Here is a 22,777-nt window from a genome sequence, read left to right as displayed (position 1 = left end):
GCACTTTGCTATATATTTATTTATATTTAAATGTGTTTAAGTATATATATTTATAAGGATACAAACGTAACAAGACATCCCTTGAATTCACAGACCTTAGGGGGGAAAAATTATTCCTGTTTTGGAAACAATTTCTTTAACCATAAACCAGAGAAAAAGTTTGAAAGCTGTCACCCATCTTTATAATGGTAGATTCGCCCTGTTATTCTGATAAATGGGAATAGATTCTCTTTTTTTAAGATTTATTTTTTTTATTTGGGGGTGGGAGGAAGCAGAGAGAATCTTAAGCAGACTCTACTCTGAGCAAAGAACCTGATGTTGGGCTTGATCTTACAACCCTGAGATCATGACCTGAGCCAAAACCAAGAGTTGAATGCTTAACTGACTCTGCCACGCAGGCTCTCCTAGATTCTCTCTCTCTCTCTCTCTCTCTCTTTTTTTTCTAGATTCTCTTTTTATGACTAAGTAGGATTGTTTGATAAAGTTTTAGAGAAATGTTTAATAAATGACTAGAAATGAAGATTCACATTTTAAAAAAAGTATTTGATTTATAATGAGAATTTCTGTGAAAGATACTTTGAATACATAAGTCTCTTGTAATAAGCTCTTGTTAATGTGTCTATCAGGTGTCATTTACTTTGAATGAAGATCTTGCAAATATTCACGATATTGGTGGAAAACCAGCTTCGGTTAGCACTCCTAGAGAACATCCGTTTGTCTTACAAAGTGTTGGAGGACAGACATTAACAGTCTTTACTGAGAGCTCATCAGGTAAGTGGGAATAGAATTATGTAATGTGATTCCTGTATGTGTTGTATAGATTTTCTGTCTCAACGTACACTTTGAGGTCATTCCCAAGGCTACTCTATCTGTTGTTCTGTCTGCCTCTATTATTCATGTCATGCTACCTATTTCCTGTGATTAATGAAATTTTGGCTGTTACTCGAAGGGTTTAGTTTCCATTTGGGGCATGAAGAAATAGAACAAAGCAGATGGAAAAGCATGGTGCATCAAGCTGTCTTCTAGGATGTTGAAGAAACAGTATTCTGAGTTTTGCCAAGATAGGGTCATACTTGCCTGTTTTGGTAAATTGATATTCAGCAACTATAAGTTGTGTTTAAGAAAAATACTGCTTAATATTAGGGAATATTTTAGTCTGAATATTTGCTTTTGTAGATTTCAATACTAAGGGCCTTTTTAGTGCAGAGAGATGAACTGTATGTTTTGACTTCCAAGAAACTCTGTTAAATATAGTTTGTAGGGGATCCCTGGGTGGCGCAGCGGTTTGGCGCCTGCCTTTGGCCCAGGGCACGATCCTGGAGACCAGGGATCGAATCCCACGTCGGGCTCCCGGTGCATGGAGCCTGCTTCTCCCTCTGCCTGTGTCTCTGCCCCTCTTTCTCTCTATGTCTATCATAAATAAATAAATCTTTAAAAAAAAAAAAAAAAATATATATAGTTTGTAAATTTTGTGTATTTTCTCTCATATATTTTACCAGTTCAATAAATCAGGAGCAGGTATTTAAGTTTGTGAATTAAATACAGAGAGAGATTTTTTGCAGCATACATATATGTTTATTTTCATTGTTTGATTTTAACCTTACCTGAATTAGAATATTACTATTAACGTAGCAGGGCAGCTCATTTTAATGGAGCTAATTTCTCATATCTAATTTAAAAAGTTTACTGTTTGTATAAAGAAAAGGTGTAAGAAATTATAGTATGTAGAATGTTACTGTTTAAAAAAAAAGATAGTGTTCAGATAAATCTTTTGTGGTGTCTTGAATTACCAGTAACTGCATAAACTAATCTAAAAAAATTCGTCTTTTTTTCCCCCTTGGACATAGTATGAAACAAAATGGTAAATTATAGGGGTGCTTCTGTGGCTCAGTTGGTTGAGCATCAGACTTTTTTTTTTTTTTTTTTTTTTTTTTTAGCATCAGACTTTTGATTTCAGCTCAGGTCATGATCTCAGAGTCCTGAGATTGAGCCCTGGATTGGTAGTGGTAGTTGTGGGTGGGGAGCTTCTCTCTCTTGGCCCCTGCCCCTGTGCACATACGGGCTTTCTCTCTCTAAAATAAATCTTCAAAAAAAAAAAACCCAGCAAAATGATAAATTATAACTTTTCTATCTTGTGGTTTAAGGTAAAAGTTTTGTTTTATTGGATTGTTCTGATGCTACAAAATTTGTAATATAGTATTACAGGAGGTAGAAAATGTTAAACACCTGCATTTTCTCTTGGAGAATATTCAGCCATTCAACAAATATTTATTGTATGTCATGTTATGCAGGGCATGGCGTAGGTGCATCCAAGGAATCTGTAATTTGTCTTGTGATTGGTAAGATTTATTAAGACCTATTGAACCTGTGAGGTTTTCTCTACTTCTGTGGTTGTTCGTGGAGTAGAAGAGGCATATGGCACCAAGACAGTAAATAGGAAGTAGAGCTTAGAACAAAGTTTGAGCTCCTTTTGCAGAGAAAGGTACTCTATTTTCAGTTTTTTTTACATTTCACTTAGTTGCTAATTTTTTCAGTGCATGATTTATTACTTATACAAGAGATAGTGATTTAGAAAGTTTGTTATCCTCAAAATTAATCTTCCATTTTTAATCTTGTAAATCCTTCAGTTAGTATTGTGCTCTTTTTTGAACATTTTGTGTTCACATTTCTGGTTACAGTGTACTCCAAAGTGAATATGGTATTATAAGGATTATCTTGGCAAGGATATGGAAGAGAACCAAGATTGTGATCCTTCTGAAGTTTGGACAATATGTTCTTGCTTTGTAGAACTGTGGTAATACAAATGCAGATCTAAGTTGCTGTTAGATGTTGCATACTGTAAGGAAATTTTTTGCTTCTTAATCTCTCATTTCTGTTTCATGTCATTGTTCTTTGGCTCTCCTTGCATATTTCTGTGCTTCAATTTCCTTATTTGCGAAATGGGATAATAATTATTAACATTCATATATAAATAGGAATTTATTTCAAACATTTAGAACAGCACTCTACATAATAAATGCTCAAATAACTATTAGCCATTACTAATATTAGATATTTTAAAAGATATATATCTGTGTGTCTGTATTTTTTAAGTAAGCTCCAGGCCCAATGTTCTACTAACTGAGCCATCCAGGTGCCCCTGTATTAGATCTTATTTTTAAACACTTTAGGTTTCAAGTGTATTTTAAGGCATATGTATGCATTTTTAGCTCTGTGTGTATATCATTTGATGTACTTCAGGCAGCAGATTTTTTCTTTTTCTTTTTTTTTAAGATTTTATTTATTTATTCATGAGACACACAGAGAAGCAGAGACATAGGCAGAGGGAGAAGCAGGCTCCTTGCAGGGAGCCTGATGTAGGACTTGATCCTGGGACTCCAGGATCACGCCCTGAGCCAAAGTCAGACGTTCAACCACTGAGCCACCCAGGCGTCCCACAACAGAGATTTTTATGTTCAGTGTTTTCTTGATTGCCTCAATGACGAGAAAAAAGTTCTGTAGAGTTGTTATTAACAATTTATTTCCTTTTCTGAGGAGCATTATGTCATTTGCCACTTCTGATCTTGAAGATCTCAGTTCTATAGCTGGGTTTCTTGAATCTCTAGGAAATCATTAATAGCAGGGGCTCTGTAACTGCATGACATATTTAAAATGCTAGATATAGGGGCACCTGGGTGATTCAGTCAGTTGAGCGTCCTGCTCTTGATCTCAGCTCAGGTCTTGATTTCATGGTTATAAGTTTGAGCCCTGAATTGGGCTCCATACTGGGTGTGGAGCCTATTTAAAAAAGATTTGTATGTATGTATGCTTTTCTGTGGGACAAGACTGTAGCTTTCATTGGAGACTCAGGTCTGTGACCCAAAAAATCTTCATAGTTCACACTGTAGTATTGGTTGATAATGAACCTGCCAAAGTATGATTAACTGAGCCATTTTATAGTGAGTAAAGCCATTTATTTTACATTGAAATATACATAAGGCAAGAATTATCTTAAATATTTTTATGTTTTTCCCTCAAGTGTAGAGCTGTACCAGCTTATAAAACTTTGCTTTTCTAGGCTCTTCATTTTTTTAAATAGTCTATATGTCTATAAAATGTAGAATTTTATAAGAAGAGTTAAAACCTCACTTGAGGGATCCCTGGGTGGTTCAGCGGTTTGCTGCCTGCCTTTGGCTCAGGGTATGATCCTGGAGACCCGGGATCGAGTCCCGCGTTGGACTCCCTGCATGGAGCCTGCTTCTCCCTTTGCCTATATCTCTGCCTGTGTGTGTGTGTGTGTGTGTGTGTGTGTGTGTGTGTGTGTGATGAATAAATAAATAAAATCTTTTCTAAAAAAAAAACCTCACTTGAGTTTAATGTGTTAAGAGTTTAAATAATTTTATTCCTTTTATTAATATACCTTTTGCTGGTTTTTGAGAGGCCCCTTTGAACCAATTTTCTAATGATTCAGTTTTACATATTAGAATATCTTTGTGGGGATGGAATTAGAGGGAACTGATTGTATCTTTTACATTGTCTCCTTAATTAAAGCAATCTGCATTTCATGAGTGTTTTAGGAGCACAATTTGTTTCTAGTTGAGTATTCATGTTTGAGAGAATATGTTTTATTTTTAAGGGCTATTTTGGGTTAGCCCTTTTTGTACTCCATATTTCTCTATGAAATTCTAAATCTGTTTCTCTATTAAATATTTTTATTAGCTAATATCCTTATCTCTCTACCCTTCTTTAGGGAGAAATGCCTCATGTGTTTGGTCTTTATTCTTTTCCCTAGATCTTTGGTTTAGTATTTTTATCTACTATTTGTTGATAATAACTTCAATTTCTTTTATAAGTTACACCCCTACCTTTGTTCAAACTTAGTTTTCTTCTTTATAATTGCAAATTCTAGACTAAAAGTTGTTAATTCATCTGTTCAGATGTTTATTTATTTTTATTTTTTATTTATTTTTTTTATAAAGATTTTATTTATTCATTGGGGTGGGGGGGCAGAGACACAGGCAGAGGGAGAAGCAGGCTCCATGCAGGGAGCCCAATGTGGGACTCAATCCCGGAACCCTAGGACCACGCCCCGAGCCAAAGGCAGACACTCAACTGCTGAGCCACCCAGGCATCCCTGTTCAGATATTTTTAATGCTAGGCCCTATGACAGAATAAGACTAGACTTGGGGTTCCTGGATGGCTCAGTCAGGTTGAGTGTTTGCCTTCAGCTTGGGTCATGGTCCCAGGGTCCTGGGATCGAGCTGTGTCAGGCTCCCTGCTTAGTGAGGAGTCTGCTTTTGCTTTTCCCTCTGCCACTCCCCCTTCACTTGTGCTCTCTCTCAAATAAATAATAAAAATCGTAATTAAAAAAAAATAAGACTAAACTTCTGTTCAGTTGGGCAACTGGCATGTGGAAAAAATGCTTGCTACAGAAAGTGCTCTGATGGAGCTGTGTATAAAGGAGAAAAAAGAGTACTTTAATTGAAAGAACTGGGAAAGACTTCAAAAGTGGAGATAAATTTGAGCTGGACCTTGACGTATATGAATAAGTGTGCCTTGAATAGGAGGAAATAAAATAAAAATAAAAATAAAATGCATTTTTCTTGCCTTCAAATATCCTATTCTTCATTTTACTTTCTCCAAGTCATACTTTGTCGTAATCTATCTAAAGTCCATTAAATAGTCCTGGTTACATCAAAGCAAAATAGCTCAGTTGTGGACTTGGTAGTCTAGTTTAGAGATGAAATGTTTGAACTGGTGCAGTGGGACTGGAAAAGAGCCATCCTGTTCTAGAGATAGTAGAAGTAATTTTGACAGCTTTTGGTGATGATTTAACTGGGAGAATTGGATGAGTGGAAAGTCCAGAATGGTTTCCAGGCTTTTTTGGCCAGAGCATCTGGGTAAGTGGTGAAACCATTACTGAGTTAGAAAATATTGGAGGAGATGGGTAGGATTAGAGCTGATGGAACCACAGTGGTGTTTTTGCTCAAGTTTTCATTTTCTTTGACCTGCTGCAACAGTTCATTAATTCAAAAAACTGATATTTGTACCTACTGTTTGCCAGGACCTCTTTTTTTAGACTTGGGATACCTTAGTATCCCAAGTATTTAGTATTTTTTAGCAAAATCCCAGTCTTCATAGTGCTAACATTTTAGTAAGAGGAAATAGCAACAAATAATAAATGCCATAAATAAATTGTATTGCAGACTAGCAGGTGGTGAGTTATCTGGGGAAAAAGCAGAAAGTGGGATCAGGAGTACTGGGTTGCAGATGAGGCTTTCAAGTTTAATATTTTTAAGTAAGCTCCATATTCAATGTGAGCTTGAACTCGGGACCCTGAGATCAAGAGTCTCATGCTCTACTAAGTCAGTTAGGCACCCCAGGGCTGGCAAGTTTAAACAATGTGGTCAGTGTGGGCCCATTGAGAAGATGAGATTTGAACAGACTTGAACTCCTTCAGACGACTTAGGCATATGGAATTAGCCAGCTAGTTTTCAAGGCAGGGGGAGCAAGCTTGTTCCCTAAGGTGCGAACAAGCGTAGCATGTTCCAGGAGTAGCAAGGAGGTCAGTGTGGGGGGTGGAATAGATGACCAAGGGGAAGAGGAATAGGCTATTAGTGGCTAAGTGGTAGGCTAGAGAGGAAGGGAGTTGGCAGTGGCAAATCATGAAGGAGTTTGTAAACCAGTAAGGATTTTGGATTTTATTTTGAGCAAAATGGAGAGCCACTGAAGGGTTTTTGAGCAAAATAGAGATTTGATCTGATTTTTATTTTATTAATTTATAAGATTTATTTATTTATTTATGAGAGCCACACAGAGAGGGGCAGGGATACACAGAGGGAGAAGCAGGCTCCCCGCGGTGAGGGGAGCCTGAAGTGGTACTCAATCCCAGGACCCCGGGACCACAACCTGAGCCAAAGGCAGATGCTCAACCACTGAGCCACCCAGGTGACCCTGATACACATTTTAAAGACTGACTGGTTGGCAGTTGAGAAGAGACCAAGTTGGAAGCTTGAGGTTATGGCAGTATTCGGGAGGAATTAACAGAGCTTTGGTCCAGAGTGGTAACTGTGACAGAGGTCTAGGCTCTCATCTGATGTCCAGTCCCATCTTTAGTTGTCTTCACAGGTAATCCACTTGGACTTTTGATATAAAAATCATACCGATTTTCCCATTTTTAAATATTTATTTATTTATTTATTTATTTTTATTTATTATTATTTTTTTTATGATAGTCACACAGAGAGAGAGAGAGAGGCAGAGAGAGGGAGAAGCAGGCTCCATGCACCGGGAGCCTGACGTGGGATTCGATCCCGGGTCTCTAGGATCGCGCCCTGGGCCAAAGGCAGGCGCTAAACCGCTGCGCCACCCAGGGATCCCCCCATTTTTTAATCCTCCATATGTTTGTATTTCTGTTGGTGATACATCATCAATCTTTTATTGTCTTGGCCATGATAGTGCTTAGCCTCCTCTTACTCTCACATTCAGACAGGTGCCCCATTTAGTTCGTTCTACATAAAAATCACATGTGACTGTTTTAGGCAGTCTTCTGAAGCAGTCCTGTGAAAAATTCTCCCATCCTTTCCACCCTCTCTAGTCCAGTCTGCTGAAATCCCTTATATTTACTGGTGCTTCCTGGCACCTGCTCCTGCTTTTTCTCCTTTTTTCCCTGTCAGGGATTTGTCTGCCTTTTTTAGTTACAGCTACCCTGCCTTTACTGTGCTCTGGTCTTTCTTGATTCTTCCTTCATCTGGACTCTGGCAGTGAAGTTTGTATTAGTCATTTTGCCCCCAAATTAAACCTTGTGGACAGGATACTAGGTCTCCTACTTATTTCCATCGTGTCTGGGCTAGGATTGGCCAATAGTGAGTGGACTTAATAAAGTAAAGGTGTTAAAATAGTTTATTTTCTCCTAAGAATTACTACTACTCTAAACATACATTTTAGAGTGGTTCTTAAGGGATGTCTGGGGGGCTCCTTGGTTGAGCGTCTGTCTGCCTTTGGCTCAGGTCATGATCTTGGCATCGGTCCTGGGATTGAGTCCTGCATTGGACCCCCTTGCAGGGAGCCTGCTTCTCCCTCTGCCTATGTCTCTGCTTCTCTCTGTGTGTTTCTCATGAATAAATAGATAAAATCTTAAAAAAAAAAAAAAAGTTTTTTCAGTGAACTGGCTTATTAATGACTTCCTTCAAGGTTTAAGACATTTGAGGTTCAAAATTGAATATTACATTCTTTGTTTCTCATTTTATTTCTTGCTCTTTTATTTTTATTTTGGCACAATTATTTTACTTTATTTTTGCTAACCAGAGTAGTTCAGCAATGTGTCCTGTAACACTTGGTTAACCACTGTCCACATTATATAATAAGACCTATTCCCTGGATAGTATAACTGCTGAGATAATTGGAAGTATGTGAAAATTTATTTGGTGGTGGCCTGTCTTACTTTCAAACTTGATTTTGGTAACATATACCAACAAGTATTTGTCTTAGAATGTGTTAGATTGAATTTGAAGAAAACTGTTATATCTTGTGGAAATGTTCTTTGAAGATGCTGAATTAGCAGTCATGTTGGAAATATTGTAGAATTTATAATCTTTGTATGGACTATCCTGCCCAAGAATGGTATCCTTTTTCCCAAGAATGGTAATGAAGGATAAATATAGTTAGTATTTTTATTTCAAATTGAATTTTTGACTCTTAGTGGGAAACATTAACTTGATGCATTTCTCCCATTTGTTGAGAATGGGATATTAGTTGTACAATTTCCAGAGGTTTGAACTAAGCTTTATATGTATGTGTTGTTAGCATTCAAATACAGCTGTTTCCTTTTTTGTTGAATTTTTTTTCTTATCACTGCCTTTAAACATGAGTTACCTTCTGTTGCCTAAATCAGCACCATATGCTTATTACTACTTGCCATGCTACTGTACTCAGATTTTATTTAGTCATATGTATCATAATTGTAATAATTTTGTATCACTTTTGTGCAGTGGTTCTTGAACCTTTTGGTCTCAGGGCACCTATATATTATGTGTTAACATAAATAACATTTTTATGAAAAAAACCCTGTTTTCAGAAAAGATTTAGGGGGAAACATGGCATTTTACAAATCATATTAATGTCCGGGTTAAAAGATAAGCTGTATTCTTCTGTCCACTTCTGCATTTAGTCTGTTAATTTCTGTTGAAGTATCTGAAGAAAATCTGACCTCTTACAAACACGTAGTTAGAAAAGGGAGGCGTATTTAGTGAAATTTTCAGCTAATTGTGAGAATTCTTTTGATAGTACACCCAAATTCTGTAATTGCTAGTTTCTTAAAGGTTTGTTGCAGTATAGAATTTGAAACCAGGGGTGCCTCAGTGGCTCAGTGAGTTAAGTGCCTGCCTTCGGCTCAGGTCATGATCCCAGGGTCCGGGGATCAAGCCCCACGTCGGGTTCCCTGTTCAGCGGGGAGCCTACTTCTCCCTCTGATGCTTCTACCCCACCCCAATCCTGTTCTCTCTCTCTCTCTCAAATAAAATCTTAAAAAAAATTTTTTTTAAACTTGAACAGTAAACTTTTTATACTGTTACATTGAAATCCATAGGCTTTATCTAGTACTTGAAATGAATCCTTGACCTCTGCATGATTTTGAACATCATATGTACATCATTTGGAGAATGTTGGTTCACTGAGTTATGTACTTCTTCCACACGTTGACATGTTTCCTTCTGTAATAACAAAATTTTGCATTCATTAACATCACCAATTTATTTTTATTATTTTTTATTTTATTTATTTATTTATTGAAGATTTTATTTATTTATTCCTGAGAGACACAGAGAGAAAGAGAGGCAGAGACACAGGCAGAGGGAGAAGCAGGTTCCATGCAGGGAGCCCGACATGGGACTCTATCCTGGGTCTCCAGGATCATGCCCTGGGCCAAAGGCGGCGCCAAACCGCTAAGCCACTGGGGCTGCCCTATTTTTATTTATTTTTTAAACTTTATTTATTTATTCAGGAAAGACACAGAGAGAGAGAGAGAGAGAGAGGCAGAGACACAGGCAGAGGGAGAAGCAGGCTCCATGCAGGGAGCCTGATGTGGGACTCGATCCTGGGTCTCCACGATCACGCCCTGGTCTGAAGGCGGTGCTAAACCACTGAGCCAGCTGGGCTGCCCAACATCACTGATTTAAACAGAAAGTCTTTAGGTTTAGATAGCTGTCAAGCTTATGATGGTAGTTATAAATTTTTCAAAACTGCGAATTTTCATTTTGAAGGTTGAATTTTTTTTAGCATAATACGATTAAGCAAACCTTTATTTATTTAAATTCAATTAATTAACATATATTATTAGTTTCAGAGGTAGAGGTCAGTGATTAATCAGTCTTATATAATACCCAGTGCTCATCACATCCCATGCCCTCTTAAATGTCCCTGAAGGTTGAATTTTATTAATGGTGTCGAATACTCTTGGTTGTTTCTTTGAAAGGTTGGGCTTATTCCATTCATTTTTGAGGAAGTATCTTCCAGATAGATACCAGAGTCTGATAGCCATAGTTTGTAGTGATTGCCACCTCTAAGTCCCATCCACTTTAGTAAGCGTGCCAGCCTTTCTACTCTTCCAGTGCATTATGTGTAGAAACCCCTGTGGAAAGAGTAAGGAAGCTATATTTTTTACTTTCTCTTGAGTAATGGCCATGCCACTGGAGTAAGATTTGGAATCTTAACCACTTTCTGGCAATCTTATACTTGTCTGGAAGAGCAAACTGAAGTAAAAATGTACGACTTTGTGTTTTCTTTATTTTCTGAACTACCACCAAGTTTTGTGGCTGGTTCAGCTTTGAAATTTTTGCCAACTGCCTGAGCCAAGTCTACTTAAGTTAAAACTAATAGAAAATGTTCCTTTATTCAGTGGCTGGAATAAAAGGCATGTTTATACTCTTTTCATGTTTAGGTATGCATGCATAAGTGCATGGTTGGTATACACTGTAGATTTAATAATTTGGAGATGAGGGTGAGGAGAAGAAAAAAACTGGAATGTAATTATAACATTAAGGTTTGGAATCAAGTTAGTTCATTAAGGCTGATTTACTTTATTTATTTTATTTTATTTTTTAAAAGATTTTATTTATTTATTTATGAGAGACACAGAGAGAGAGAGAGAGGCAGAGACACAGGCAGAGGGAGAAGCAGGCTCCATGCAGGGAGCCCGACGTGGGACTCCATCTCGGGTCTCGGGATAGTGCCCTGGGCTGAAGGCAGCGCTAAACCGCTGAGCCACCCAGGCTGCCCAATTTACTTTTTACTAAATGAAATATTTCAAGTCTATAATAAACTGCAGACAATAGTGTAACTAGTATTACAATAGCTGTATTTCATAACTGTTGATATTTGCTATATTTTTTTAGAGATATAAAATGTTTTAGGTACAGTTGATGTTCCATTTTCTTTTTCCTGGTCCCATCCCACCTCCCTGTAACCAATTGTCCTTGGGTTAGTGCATATTCTTGCGACTCACTTTGAGAGTCTGCAGTTGTTTACAACAAAAATCTTGACAATTTTACTGAAGAAAACAAAATTCTTTAGAGATGGTTTAAGCAGTGTCATCCAAATTTCTAGCAATTAGGGGGCACCTGGGTGGCTCAGATGGTTAAGCATCTGCCTTTGGCTCGGGTCATAATCTCAAGGTCCTGCAGTAGAGCCCTGCATCTCATCGCACCGCCTGCGCAGCGGGAGGTCTGCTTCTCCCTCTCCCTCTGCCTCTCACCCTGATTGTCTCTCTCCCTCTCTCCCAAATGAATAAATAAATAAATCTTTAAAAAAATACCCACCAGATTTCTAGGAATTAGGAAAGCTCAATACTTAGATTGAATAGACATTTTTTTAGTGTAGAATATATCTTGGCAAGCCTTTTTGGTTGTTGTTTCATTACTACGTGATTGGTTGTTGTTTCATTACTACGTGATTTTTTTTTAATTCCCTGGGATTTAGAATAGATTATGTGATCAAAAGTAATTATTAACGAGAAACTTAAAAATTCAATCCCGTGTGTTCTGGTGAGAAATACTGATTGATCAGTGAAAAATATAAGGATAAAAGACTTTTGTTTTTTTTTAAAGATTTTATTTATTCATGAGAGACGGGGTTGGGGAGTGGGCAGAGACACAGGAAGAGGGAGAAGCAGGCTTCTTGCAGGGAGCCTGACGTGGGGTTTGATCCCTGGACTCCAGGATCACACCCTGGGCCAAAGGCAGGCGCTAAACCGCTGAGCCACCCAGGGATCCCCAAAAGAAGACTTTTAAATTTTGTGTTAGCCTTGCTACTCATGCAGTTTTTATTTTGGTAATGTAGTCTCTCCTATATGTGTATTGTGATAATCACACTGTCAGTGGTTTGAGTATGAGTTAGATAATATTTATAGTATTATTTTTCAGAAGAATTGATACGTAATTTATGCAGGGAATATTGACTCATTTGGCTTTTTGTCAGCTTTAATTATTGCTACGAATTTGTTAGAGTAACCTAAACCTTAGTTCTATTACTCATGAATTCCACTTAAGTTTTGTTGCCTAGAATCTTTGGAAGTTTGGGTTGTGATTTCTATTAAATTACTCACTTTATTTTTTTATTTTTTTAAGATTTTATTTATTCATTCATTCACATAGGGGGAGAGAGAGAGAGAGAGAGAGAGAGAGAGGCAGAGACACAGGCAGAAGGAGAAGCAGGCTTCACGCAGAAAGCCTGACATGGGACTCCATCCCGGGTCTCCAGGATCATGACCTCTACCGAAGGTGGCGCCAAACCACTGAGCCACCCAGGCTGCCCGTACTCACTTTATTTTGGACCACTGTCTTCTCTGTATCCTTGTTTGTGCTTTTTATGGAGATGTCAGAAAACATCAAATTTTTATATTTATTGTATGTTGTATTTGGCTATTCCTAAAATTCTGTGATGCTCTGTTTTTATCATCAAACCTGCTAATTTCTGGGACACCTGGGTGGCTCTGTGGTTGAGCATCTGGCTTTGGCTCAGGTCATGATCCCGGGGTCCTGGGATCAAGTCCCGCATCAGGCTCCCCACAGGGAACCTGCTTCTCCCTCCGCCTATGTCTCTCCCTCTCTCTGTGTCTCTCATGAATAAATAAATAAAATCTTTAAAAAAAAATACACTTATGCTCAAAGAACTAGAGACAAAATCACATGTGTGTGCAACAATCTTGCATTAGGTTTAAAAAATAGTGGTCCTACATTTTGAACTATATTCTTGATTACATTGATACAAAGTGCCTTGTGTCATTTTATATTCTCATAACTAATCTAGAAGAATTGAAGGAATTTTTATTAATTTTTTAAAAAGATTTTATTTATTCATGAGAGACACGGAAAGAGGCAGAGACAGACATAGCAGAGGGAGAAGCAGGTTCCCTGTGAGGAGCCTGATGCGGGACTCAATCCCAGGACCCTGGGATCATGCCCTGAGCCAAAGGCAGACGCTCAACCGCTGAGGCATCCAGGCATCCCAGAAATTTTTATTAATGCATAAATATTTACAATATTTACATCTTTCTTATCATTAAGCAGTGATAGCTAACTGAAATAGGTAACCCAACTGAGCACATATTTTGTTCACCATGGCGAGCACTTTACATGAAATATTTCATTTATTTCATGCAAGGAACCTGTGAGGTGTAGGTACCATTGTTATTTTATTGATGAGAGAAATGGTGTTTCCATAGGATATAGATTGTCTAACATCATGTAGTGTGCCCTTGATCCTCATAATTCTGGTTTTCAGTGTAAATGCAAGATCAGTTTTGTGGTTAAATGGCAGCATTAAAAAAAGAAAGGGAGAAAGAATGGAAGAAATTTTTTGTTTTGGATTTCACACATACACTGAAGTAGAAAAATGAAAGGAATCCTGTATGTTTCCACCCAGCTTTAGGGATTTATGGTAGACTTTTTAAAATATGCTGTCAGTGAATAAGAGCAGACTACTTATATAAAAAGATAAGAGTTCACTTTATTCATACCTATTTGCACTCCTCCCCCATCATTGCCCTGTTGATTTTTACCTTCCAGGGCTATATACTGGTGTTTTCTAAAGCACAGTGATATATAGCTTTACCTATTTTAAACCTCAGTTTCTTTAGAAATGTCCTGTTGGATTTGCCTTGCAGAAACAAAAATAATGTCTAATCATTGTCTGCAGATTAAGAATATGTTCTTAATCTGCCACTTTCTAGACGTATATCTTTATATAATTATCTAGTGTGGTGGTTCCTACGTGGGGCAACTTTGCCCGCTTCTGGGTAATTTTTGATTGTCACAGCTGCCTCTTACTGGCATCTAACTAATGATTGGGACTGCCGCTGAACATCCTACTGTATGTACACAGGGCAGCCCCTCCCCATCAAGGAACCACGCAGCCCAGAATGTCAGTAGTGCCAAGCGCCAAGGATGAGAAACCACGGTCTCCTGTAAGAGAAGCTGTTATTTTTAGCAGACAAGCTATTCGATACAACTACTGGTGATATTAAAGTCATAAAATAAATGATTTTTTTTGTGGAGTTGCCAACAGGAGTGACCAAAACCTGTTTACCTCCCTAGTAGTTGTTTTTATTCTCTCCTCTTCCTCTCCCTCTCCTTCTGCTGCTTTTCTTCTCTTGTGTCAGAAGACATTTCTGTGCTTTTAGGAGACTATCCTTGAGGTTTTATTTTTTAAAAAATACCTCCTCTTAAGCACCAGGTTTTTCCACTAGCCATTGTCACATTACTTCTTCAAAAACAATTTGGGGTGTTTACCACAATCGCAAAAGCACATTTTTCTTACTTTGTACAAGTTCTGACTGAAGCAAATTCTTAGTGCAAAAAAATATGGTGATTTACACATGGCTTTGTATTGATCTTGAAAAAATTGTTGCATATAGAAAGATATGAGTTGTCTCCTCCTGCCTCATCTACTTTAATTCATGCTTGATTTAATTATTTTATTTCAAGGTTAAAGATCCATATTTAGTAGAGAAAAAAGCAATATAAAGTTGGGATGTGGCTGATTTCTTACCTTCATATTGATATATTAGTAGTGAAGAATTATCTGTAGGGCTTTTCATGGTAAAAGCTTACCAGGAAAGGTCAGCTGGGTAGCTCAGTCTCAGTCGGTTAAGTGTCTGACTCTTGATTTCAGCTCAGGTCATGACCTTAGGGTGGTGAGATCAAGCCCCACATTGGACTCCATGCTGAGTGTGGAGCCTGCTTAAAATTCTCTCTCCCTGCCCTTCTGCCCCCTCCCCCCTCCTCTCTCTCCCTCTCTGGAAAAAAGTAATAATAATAAAAGCTTACCAGGAAAGAAAAATGTTTTTTTCCTCTTCCCCCACCCTCATTTTTTTCTTTTACTTTTCATTATGGAAAATTTTTAGGCATGTACAGTAGTAGAGAAGTAGTATGGTCAGTCTTATTTCAGCTATAGCACAGCCACTGCCCTTTGTACCTCACAAGATATTATTCATTCATTCATCGGGAGGGAGGGAGAGAGAGAAAGGACAGGGGAGAGGGGCAGAGGGAGATGGAATCTTAAACAGGCTCATACCTAGCACGGAGCCTGGCACTGGGCTTGATCTCACAACCCTGAGATCGCCTGAGCCAAAATCACCAGTCAGATGTTTAACCAGTTGAGCCACCCAGGAGCCCCATGGGTTATTTTTATTTTTATTTTTTTAAAGATTTTATGTATTTATTCATGATAGACATAGAGGCAGAGACACAGGCAGAGGGAGAAGCAGGCTCCATGCTGGGAGCCTGATGCGGGACTCAATCCCGAGACTCCAGGATCACGCCCTGGGCCAAAGACAGGCGCTGAACTGCTGAGCCACCCAGGGATCCCGCCCATGGGTTACTTTAACGAAAATCTCACACAGTATATTATTCTGTCCTAAAATTCTTCAGGACATGTGTCCATAAGCATCCTTTTTAAAAAATAAATAACTACAATACTATTAGGATACCTTTAAACAAAACAAAATAGTAAATCCAGTATCATCATAGATTTAGTCAGTGGGAGCTGTAATGCTCAATTCCAATGTCCCTTGATTTTTCTCCCCCCTCTTCTGATGTATGGTTCAATTCTATCTGAAGTTAAAGTGGTTTGCAGTTGCACAGCTCACGTACTTGTAAAGATACCACTGGAGAAAATACAATTCATCAAATCATTTGTGTTACTATGAAGCACCCTCCGTAGTACTCTTTAAGGAATTTGGATGATAAAAAAAAAATGACAGAACATTGTATTTAAACTACAAAAACAAACAACAAGAAAGAAATCATTTCTAGAGTTGCTGAGGTACTGACATCTAACTTGTGACACTGTTGATGAGGGGAATCTGAGTTGTATTTACTGAATGTATTCGAATTATTTTCAGATTGTGTATAGTTAAAGTTAGTAAATGGATGCATTTATAAAGAAGAAAATTTTAATGCAAGATGAACAAACTCTAAAGAATAGAGGGCTTTTAAAACAAAGGTTAACAAAATACAAGCAGGTGGTATAAGAATTGATGTAATGAATGGAATAAAAAATGTTCATTAATTTAGATGGTTAATGTAAACAACGGGAGTATTATATACAATTTGTATACCTCAATTTAGACTATTACTTGCAAAATAAATTGTTTAAGAAGAATAGAAAAACTTAAGATCTCTTGAAAGTCAGATCAGTTTATATATCTTTAATGCAAAACAACTTAGTAAACATTTTTAAATTCTGAAATAAAAACTCACTCTTCCATGTTCTTACCAATTACTATCTGCCTGCCGAACCAGGCAGTTACGGCCTGGTCAAAGGTGAAACACTACTAGAGAGCCAGCATGCTCTGAAGGACTGCTATGTTTGAAAAGAAATGCAACTGATTATTATTATTATTTTAAGAGCTCTATGTATGTGTATCAGTCCACAGTTTCTTGCTTTTACTGTGTCATTAGCTATTCCAAAAGAAGGGAACAGAAACCCCTATAGACACATTCTGTGTTCACATTTTCCCTTCCCCCTCTGAAAAAGTCTGTCTTAGTATATTTTATGGTTAGAAGTTGTAGGTTTCTCTGCTCATATAGAAAAAAGCACACCATGCAAGATTGTTTATAGCTTCAGTTTCTTTCTTTCTTGATTTATTTATTTAAAAGAACAAGAGAGACCACGAGCAGGAGGGGCAGAGGGAGAGAGAGGGACAATCTCAAGCAGACTCCACACAGGGGCCATTGCAGGACTCCATCCCACAACTGTGAGATCATAACCTGAGCCGAAATCAAGAGTTGGACACTTAACCAACTGTGCCACCCAGGCACCCAGCAGCCTCAGTTTCTTTTATATAACTAGGCAAACCTTAATGACTAGGAGGATTTGCAAATTTTTTCTTACTATGTAACTTGTTATGTACCGTAGTTAAACAGTTTCTTGAGAGGAACACTTACACTGTTCATCAAAGGAAAATGCCTGGTGATTTAGAGCAGCTTATAATCCTTTTTCTGCAGCCTCTAGGTTTTTTCTAGATTTTTTCTAGATTTTTTTTCTTTTTTTGAGTTAGGGACAGACTCCCATGGATTAGGAATTGTGCCATAAATACCACTGATGCTCTCAGGGCCTGCCCATAGTCTTTCTGCCCTTGCCATTTCTGTGCATGCTGGCCAACTTCTAAATCTCAACATCTGTGTCTCTGTCTGAGCAGGTTCTCTGCTGCCAGCCTCTCTGCCCTCCTGGAGGGCAGGTCAGAAATGTTAAGAGTATCAACACTCATGCTAAGAACCATTCTCATCCAGTATATGACAGGAATTGGTGGGAAATACCTAGCTCCTTTAACCCTCAAGTGGGGTGACTCCTGTCCTATGTCTTAACCGAGCTCTGCAGCAGGAAGGATTTTCCACAGTGATATATGGCTGATACCAATTTTCTAGACTCTTCTCTTTATCAACTTCTTTTCTCTTCCTGTCTCTTTTCCCTAGCTCTCTTCCAAAATTTCCTTGGATCGTCTCACAAATAAATTACCTGAACTTTAAAAACTTTATAGAGCCAGCTTCTGGAAGAATTCAAACCAAGGCAGAGATAGTAAACTGTAGCTCTACTTTTACTCAGCAAGCCAAAATGATGTCTTTGTAGAGATAACCTTGGCATATACCCCACGTTTAAAAAAAAAAAACAAACAAAAAACAGAAACAGAAAATGTGATAAAAACAGACCGGACCAAATGTGATATTATAATTTGTGTTCAGTTACTTAGTGCCATACTTCACAACTTACCACTTACACACAAGTATTTCTGTGGGAGCATTGATTTGTTCTTTGATCCTCAACCTTCTGAGTCTCTCTGCATCCAAATGGTTTTAAACCCTACTGTGATTCCTAAGGACACTGTACATAAAGCATACTGTAGTAGACCCAGTATCCTAAGACTGAGGTTTGGGAGGATTTAAACAGGAGGGCAGGAAGTAGTTTTAGAACACATTGGTGTTTTTCATGGTTGTGTGACTGCAGACATTGCTTTCTCTCCCCGAATCGCTATGTGTTTCTGGTGCCGTCTCAGTCAGCTGCCTGTTACCATTCTGACTGACCATTGTCATCTTCCTCACCTGTCTCTGCTCCCACCCAGGATGACTGACTGTGCTGCTACTGCTTTCACTAGTCCCACTGATGGGACTCTGTCTCACTGGCTAACCACGTCCTTCTCATCCCTGCCTTTCTGTTCATTTGGATGCCCCAAAGCCTCCATGAACTCTTGTTATGATTTCAAGAAGGTGCTCTCAGATACCACCTTTTTCTCACTTCAGCCCCCACTTCAGTCTTTCATATATACAGATTCTCTGTTTACAGTTTTTTGAAGTAACTGCTTGAAAGCCATAAACTTCTCCACTGAATATAATTTACTCAGGAAGACAGTTGCAAGGAAGAAATATTCTGTATGCACAGTACCTCATTAGCTGAAAAAACTATCATTTGTGAGAAACCATTTCATTCCAAGACTATAAAATTCATGAAAAGTAATTCACATAAATTAACTGCATCAGTGATTCAGCTGACATTCACCTCCACCAAAGCCTTTACTTGCTTCTAAGTCTTGTCAGAAAAAAATATTAAAATATGTTAAGTGAGAGAAAGAAAAATTAATTGGAGCCTGTGTGATGGTAAGTTTACCAGACTATCTCACAAAGATAAACATAATCTCTCTGGGTTACAAAAAAAAAAAAAAAAAAAGTAAAAATTTAAAATGCTAGAACCATGATTCTGTTTTGCTTGTTTTTAACATGTTAGTCCTTAAGAAGCTTAGTATTTCTAATATTGCAGCATTTCTAAATAATACCGGTTGTGTCCGTTGTAAGACTTAATGCTTGAAAGTTAAAAAAAAAATTATTAGAAAGGAAATAAGGGGGCAGCCCGCAGCCCCGGTGGCGCAGTGGTTTAGCGCCGCCTGCAGCCCGGGGTGTGATCTTGGAGACCCGGCATCAAGTCCCACGTCGGGCTTCCTGGATGGAGCCTGCTTCTCTCTCTGCCTGTGTCTCTGCCTGCCTCTCTCTCTCTCTCTCTCTCTCCCCCCTGCAATAAATAAATAAATAAATAAATAAATAAATAAATAAATAAATAAGTAAATCTTTCAAAAAAAAAGAAAGGAAATAAGGTTCCTCAGTATATGTAAGAGATTGTATAGAAAATTCTGTAATGAATGCACAAATTCAGAATCAAAGCAAGGCTATTGGTGTTCTGTATTTTGATCTGAGTGATGGTTACAGGGATGTGTTCACTTTGTGAAAGTTCATCAACGCTTATAAACTTAGGACTTATGCACTTTTCTTAAACATAGGTTATATTTCGGGACACCTGGGTGACTCAGCGGTTGAGCACCTGCCTTCGGCTCAGGGCGTGATCCTGGGGTCCTGGGATCGAGTCCCCACATCAGGCTCCCTGCATGGAGCCTGCTTCTCCCTCTGCCTGTGTCTCTCTCTGTGTGTCTCTCATGAGTAAATAAATAAATAAAATCTTTAAAAGAAACCACATAGGTTATATTTCAATAAAGTTCTAACAACGCACAAGAAGAAAACAGATTTTTCTAAAAATCTTTCAACCAGATCTCTTAGTTGATTCAAAAAATTGAATTATAGGTATTAAATCACATCATATTAGTTTGCTAGTGGTGTCATAACAAGGACAGACTGAGTGGCTTAAACAAGAAGTTTATTTTCTCACAGTTCTGGAGGCCAAAGGTCTAAAGTCAAGGTGCCAGCCTATTTGTTTTCTTTTGAGGCCCCACTCCTTAGCATGCACGTGGCCACCCTTTTGCTGCCTCTTGGCGTGTCAGTTCCTCTGTGCACATACATCCCTGCTGTGTCTCTATGACCAAGTTTCTTCTTATTAGGACACCGGTCATATTGGATTAGGGTCCACCCTAATTGTAGAGCACAGTAACTGTAGAGTTACGTTTTACTAAAATACAAATTTGCTTTGTATTTCCCCAGAAGCTCACCCTGTGATACTTGATTGTGTATCTGAGAGTGACTGCAGCACGAGATGCATCTGTCCCATGGCGTATGTATCACTGGGGAGTGGTACATACATGACTACTTCAACCAGTACAATCCTACTGGCCAAGTTGATAGAATCAGAAGGAGCGCTGTTTAAATAGTAATTTACTCACATTAATAGTGAAGGAGACTTGCCTTTTGACGCAGACTGTTTCTGAATAGCAAGATTGTGTGTGTGTGTGTGTTTTGTGGGTTATTGATTGGAAGAGAACTCATTTTACTAATCTGACAATGATAGTGCTCTGCTGCACAGATAAAAGAGAGTATCTTGGGAAAATAAAAAGTCATAGACTGTAGGTAGAGTTTTAAGTACTAGACCAAAGTCGTTGTAGGACAAGATATTCAAAGATAGTGGTTCGTTATTAGAGTCAGACGGGCTAGTGAACTCTGTTTTGTTGAAACTGATCTCTCCCAGATGCAGGATTCTCTAATTTGGAAAACATGGCTCTCATAGTTCTTTTCCTTGACTTTAATTTTAAAGGTAGAAGAGGAAGTGTTTAAGGAACTATCAAGTTTAGGGGTGAACTCAGGAATATAACTCATGAATTTATCTGTGTTATAGCTACTAAAATAGTGTTGGAGTAAGAAAGTAAATCCACCCTGCAGGCCTATTTTATTTGGCTTGCTTTTTGTTTTGTTTTAATGCATATTGATGATTTTAGGCAGGGCATTCTTCATTCTCCAGATGGCCAGACTAGTAGCGTAGCCATTATTCCTTATTTCATACTCACTTGTTTCATATACTTACTTGCCCCACCCCTGACAACTTTTGGGTTTGAGACTGCCCGATTTCAACCCAGTTTCTTTTTTTGAGGTAGTAGAGTTACTTTGAATGATTTTGAGAATAAAACTTAAAGTTCGGTTTCCTTTTCTTTGTGTCTATGTCTTTCTTGCCGTGGAAAGAATAGCAAAGAAGTGAAGAGATGAGTAAAAAGCCAAGTTATACCTCTTTGGACACAGGAAGAATGGTAATGTGCTCTGTAGTTATTGCTTTGGGAGTCTAGACAAAACTAAAAGAAATAGGTTTAAGTGATTTGGGGGTCCTAATGGCTATTGCAAAGCATTCTCATATTGTATACCTCTTAAACAAATAGTAAGGGACCGTATTAGAATGCTGTAGATTTTCCTTTCCATTTGAAGTTCAAAGAGGAAAAAACCAAACAGTTCCTAGATTGAGAATCTTAATATTTCTGAAGGTTATCAAACCCATTTTAGGAACGGAATCTTATAGCTTATTTGGTTAGGGAATTAAGAAATTCAGCGGTAGAGACCAATGGGGTGTTTGTATTTCCCAGCTATTGTTTTGGATGGAAAGCAGTGTGATTCACTATCTAAAAGATAAGTTTAGCCTATAAAAACATCATTTGTGGAATTGAAATTTAAAAAATAAACATATAACAAACAAAACATTTGTACAGTGTTTTACGAAATACTCTTGTCATACTGCCACATGATCCACAAGAATTCTGGGAGGAGAAATAGGTAACATGATGTGGGTTGGGCCAATTTAATTTGATCACTAACTATGGGATCACCACAACATCATGCCCTGAGAATTCAGTGTTTTGAAAAGACACACAGTTCCTGTCTAAAAAAGCAGGTAGGAGGGGACAGGGTTCAATGGAAGCAAGGGAGGAGCAACCAAATTATCCTGAATGCAACAGAAACATCACTGAGAACCTAGCATCTGAGTTAAGACCTGAGTATTGTGTTAATTTTAATTCTGCCATAAGCAAGAAAAGCAGGCCTGTTGCCTCTCGGGCAGAGGTTTGAGAGCATGATGGATTTGGAGCATTGCCAGAGTGTAAAGGCTGAGCCACAGGGTGAGGCGACATGAGACAAGATGTAGGTCTGTCCTGGAGAGCGAGTCAAGCTATGGTGATGACTGCTTTCTGCTGCTTTGATAAAGGAAAATGGTAACTCCTGAAAGTGTGTGAATCTTGGTGAAACTATTCTGGGAGTGTTGAAGAGTGGCAGCATTTTCAGTCTAGGAGGTGGCACTACGGTACAGGGCATCTCAAAGAGAGTGCTACTAGAATGAAAGGTTTGGACAAAGGAGAGGAGAAAAGTAGTATTTCATCCTTGGAGGAATTTGTCAGGCACTCATTTGTTTTGAGCTCCCGTGTTCTCATATAAGGGACTCAGTTTCATTTTGAAGTTAATTGTCATGCAGCTATAAATATTTTATATACAGTTTTATTTCATCTTTTATTGCTTATACCAAGGAATGAGGAATGTTTTGATCATTTCTGGGTATAGTA

At 38.2% G+C, this 22,777-nt stretch overlaps 1 protein-coding gene across 1 annotated transcript in view; it reads left to right on the top strand.

Moving 5' to 3' along the window:
* GTF2F2 (general transcription factor IIF subunit 2) overlaps positions 1 to 22,777 on the top strand; it is a 147,527-nt gene that overhangs the window by 29,661 nt on the left and 95,089 nt on the right. The window contains exon 4 of the mRNA XM_025478242.2: positions 627 to 771. Within this exon, the coding sequence (XP_025334027.1) occupies positions 627 to 771 (145 nt within the window). The remainder of the gene's footprint in view (positions 1 to 626; positions 772 to 22,777) is intronic.

This window comes from Canis lupus, chromosome 22, assembly GCF_003254725.2.
Source record: "Canis lupus dingo isolate Sandy chromosome 22, ASM325472v2, whole genome shotgun sequence".
NCBI classification, from domain to species: Eukaryota; Metazoa; Chordata; class Mammalia; order Carnivora; family Canidae; genus Canis; species Canis lupus.
Note: the sequence above shows the minus strand (reverse complement) of the source record. Positions and strands in the feature narration are given on the sequence as shown.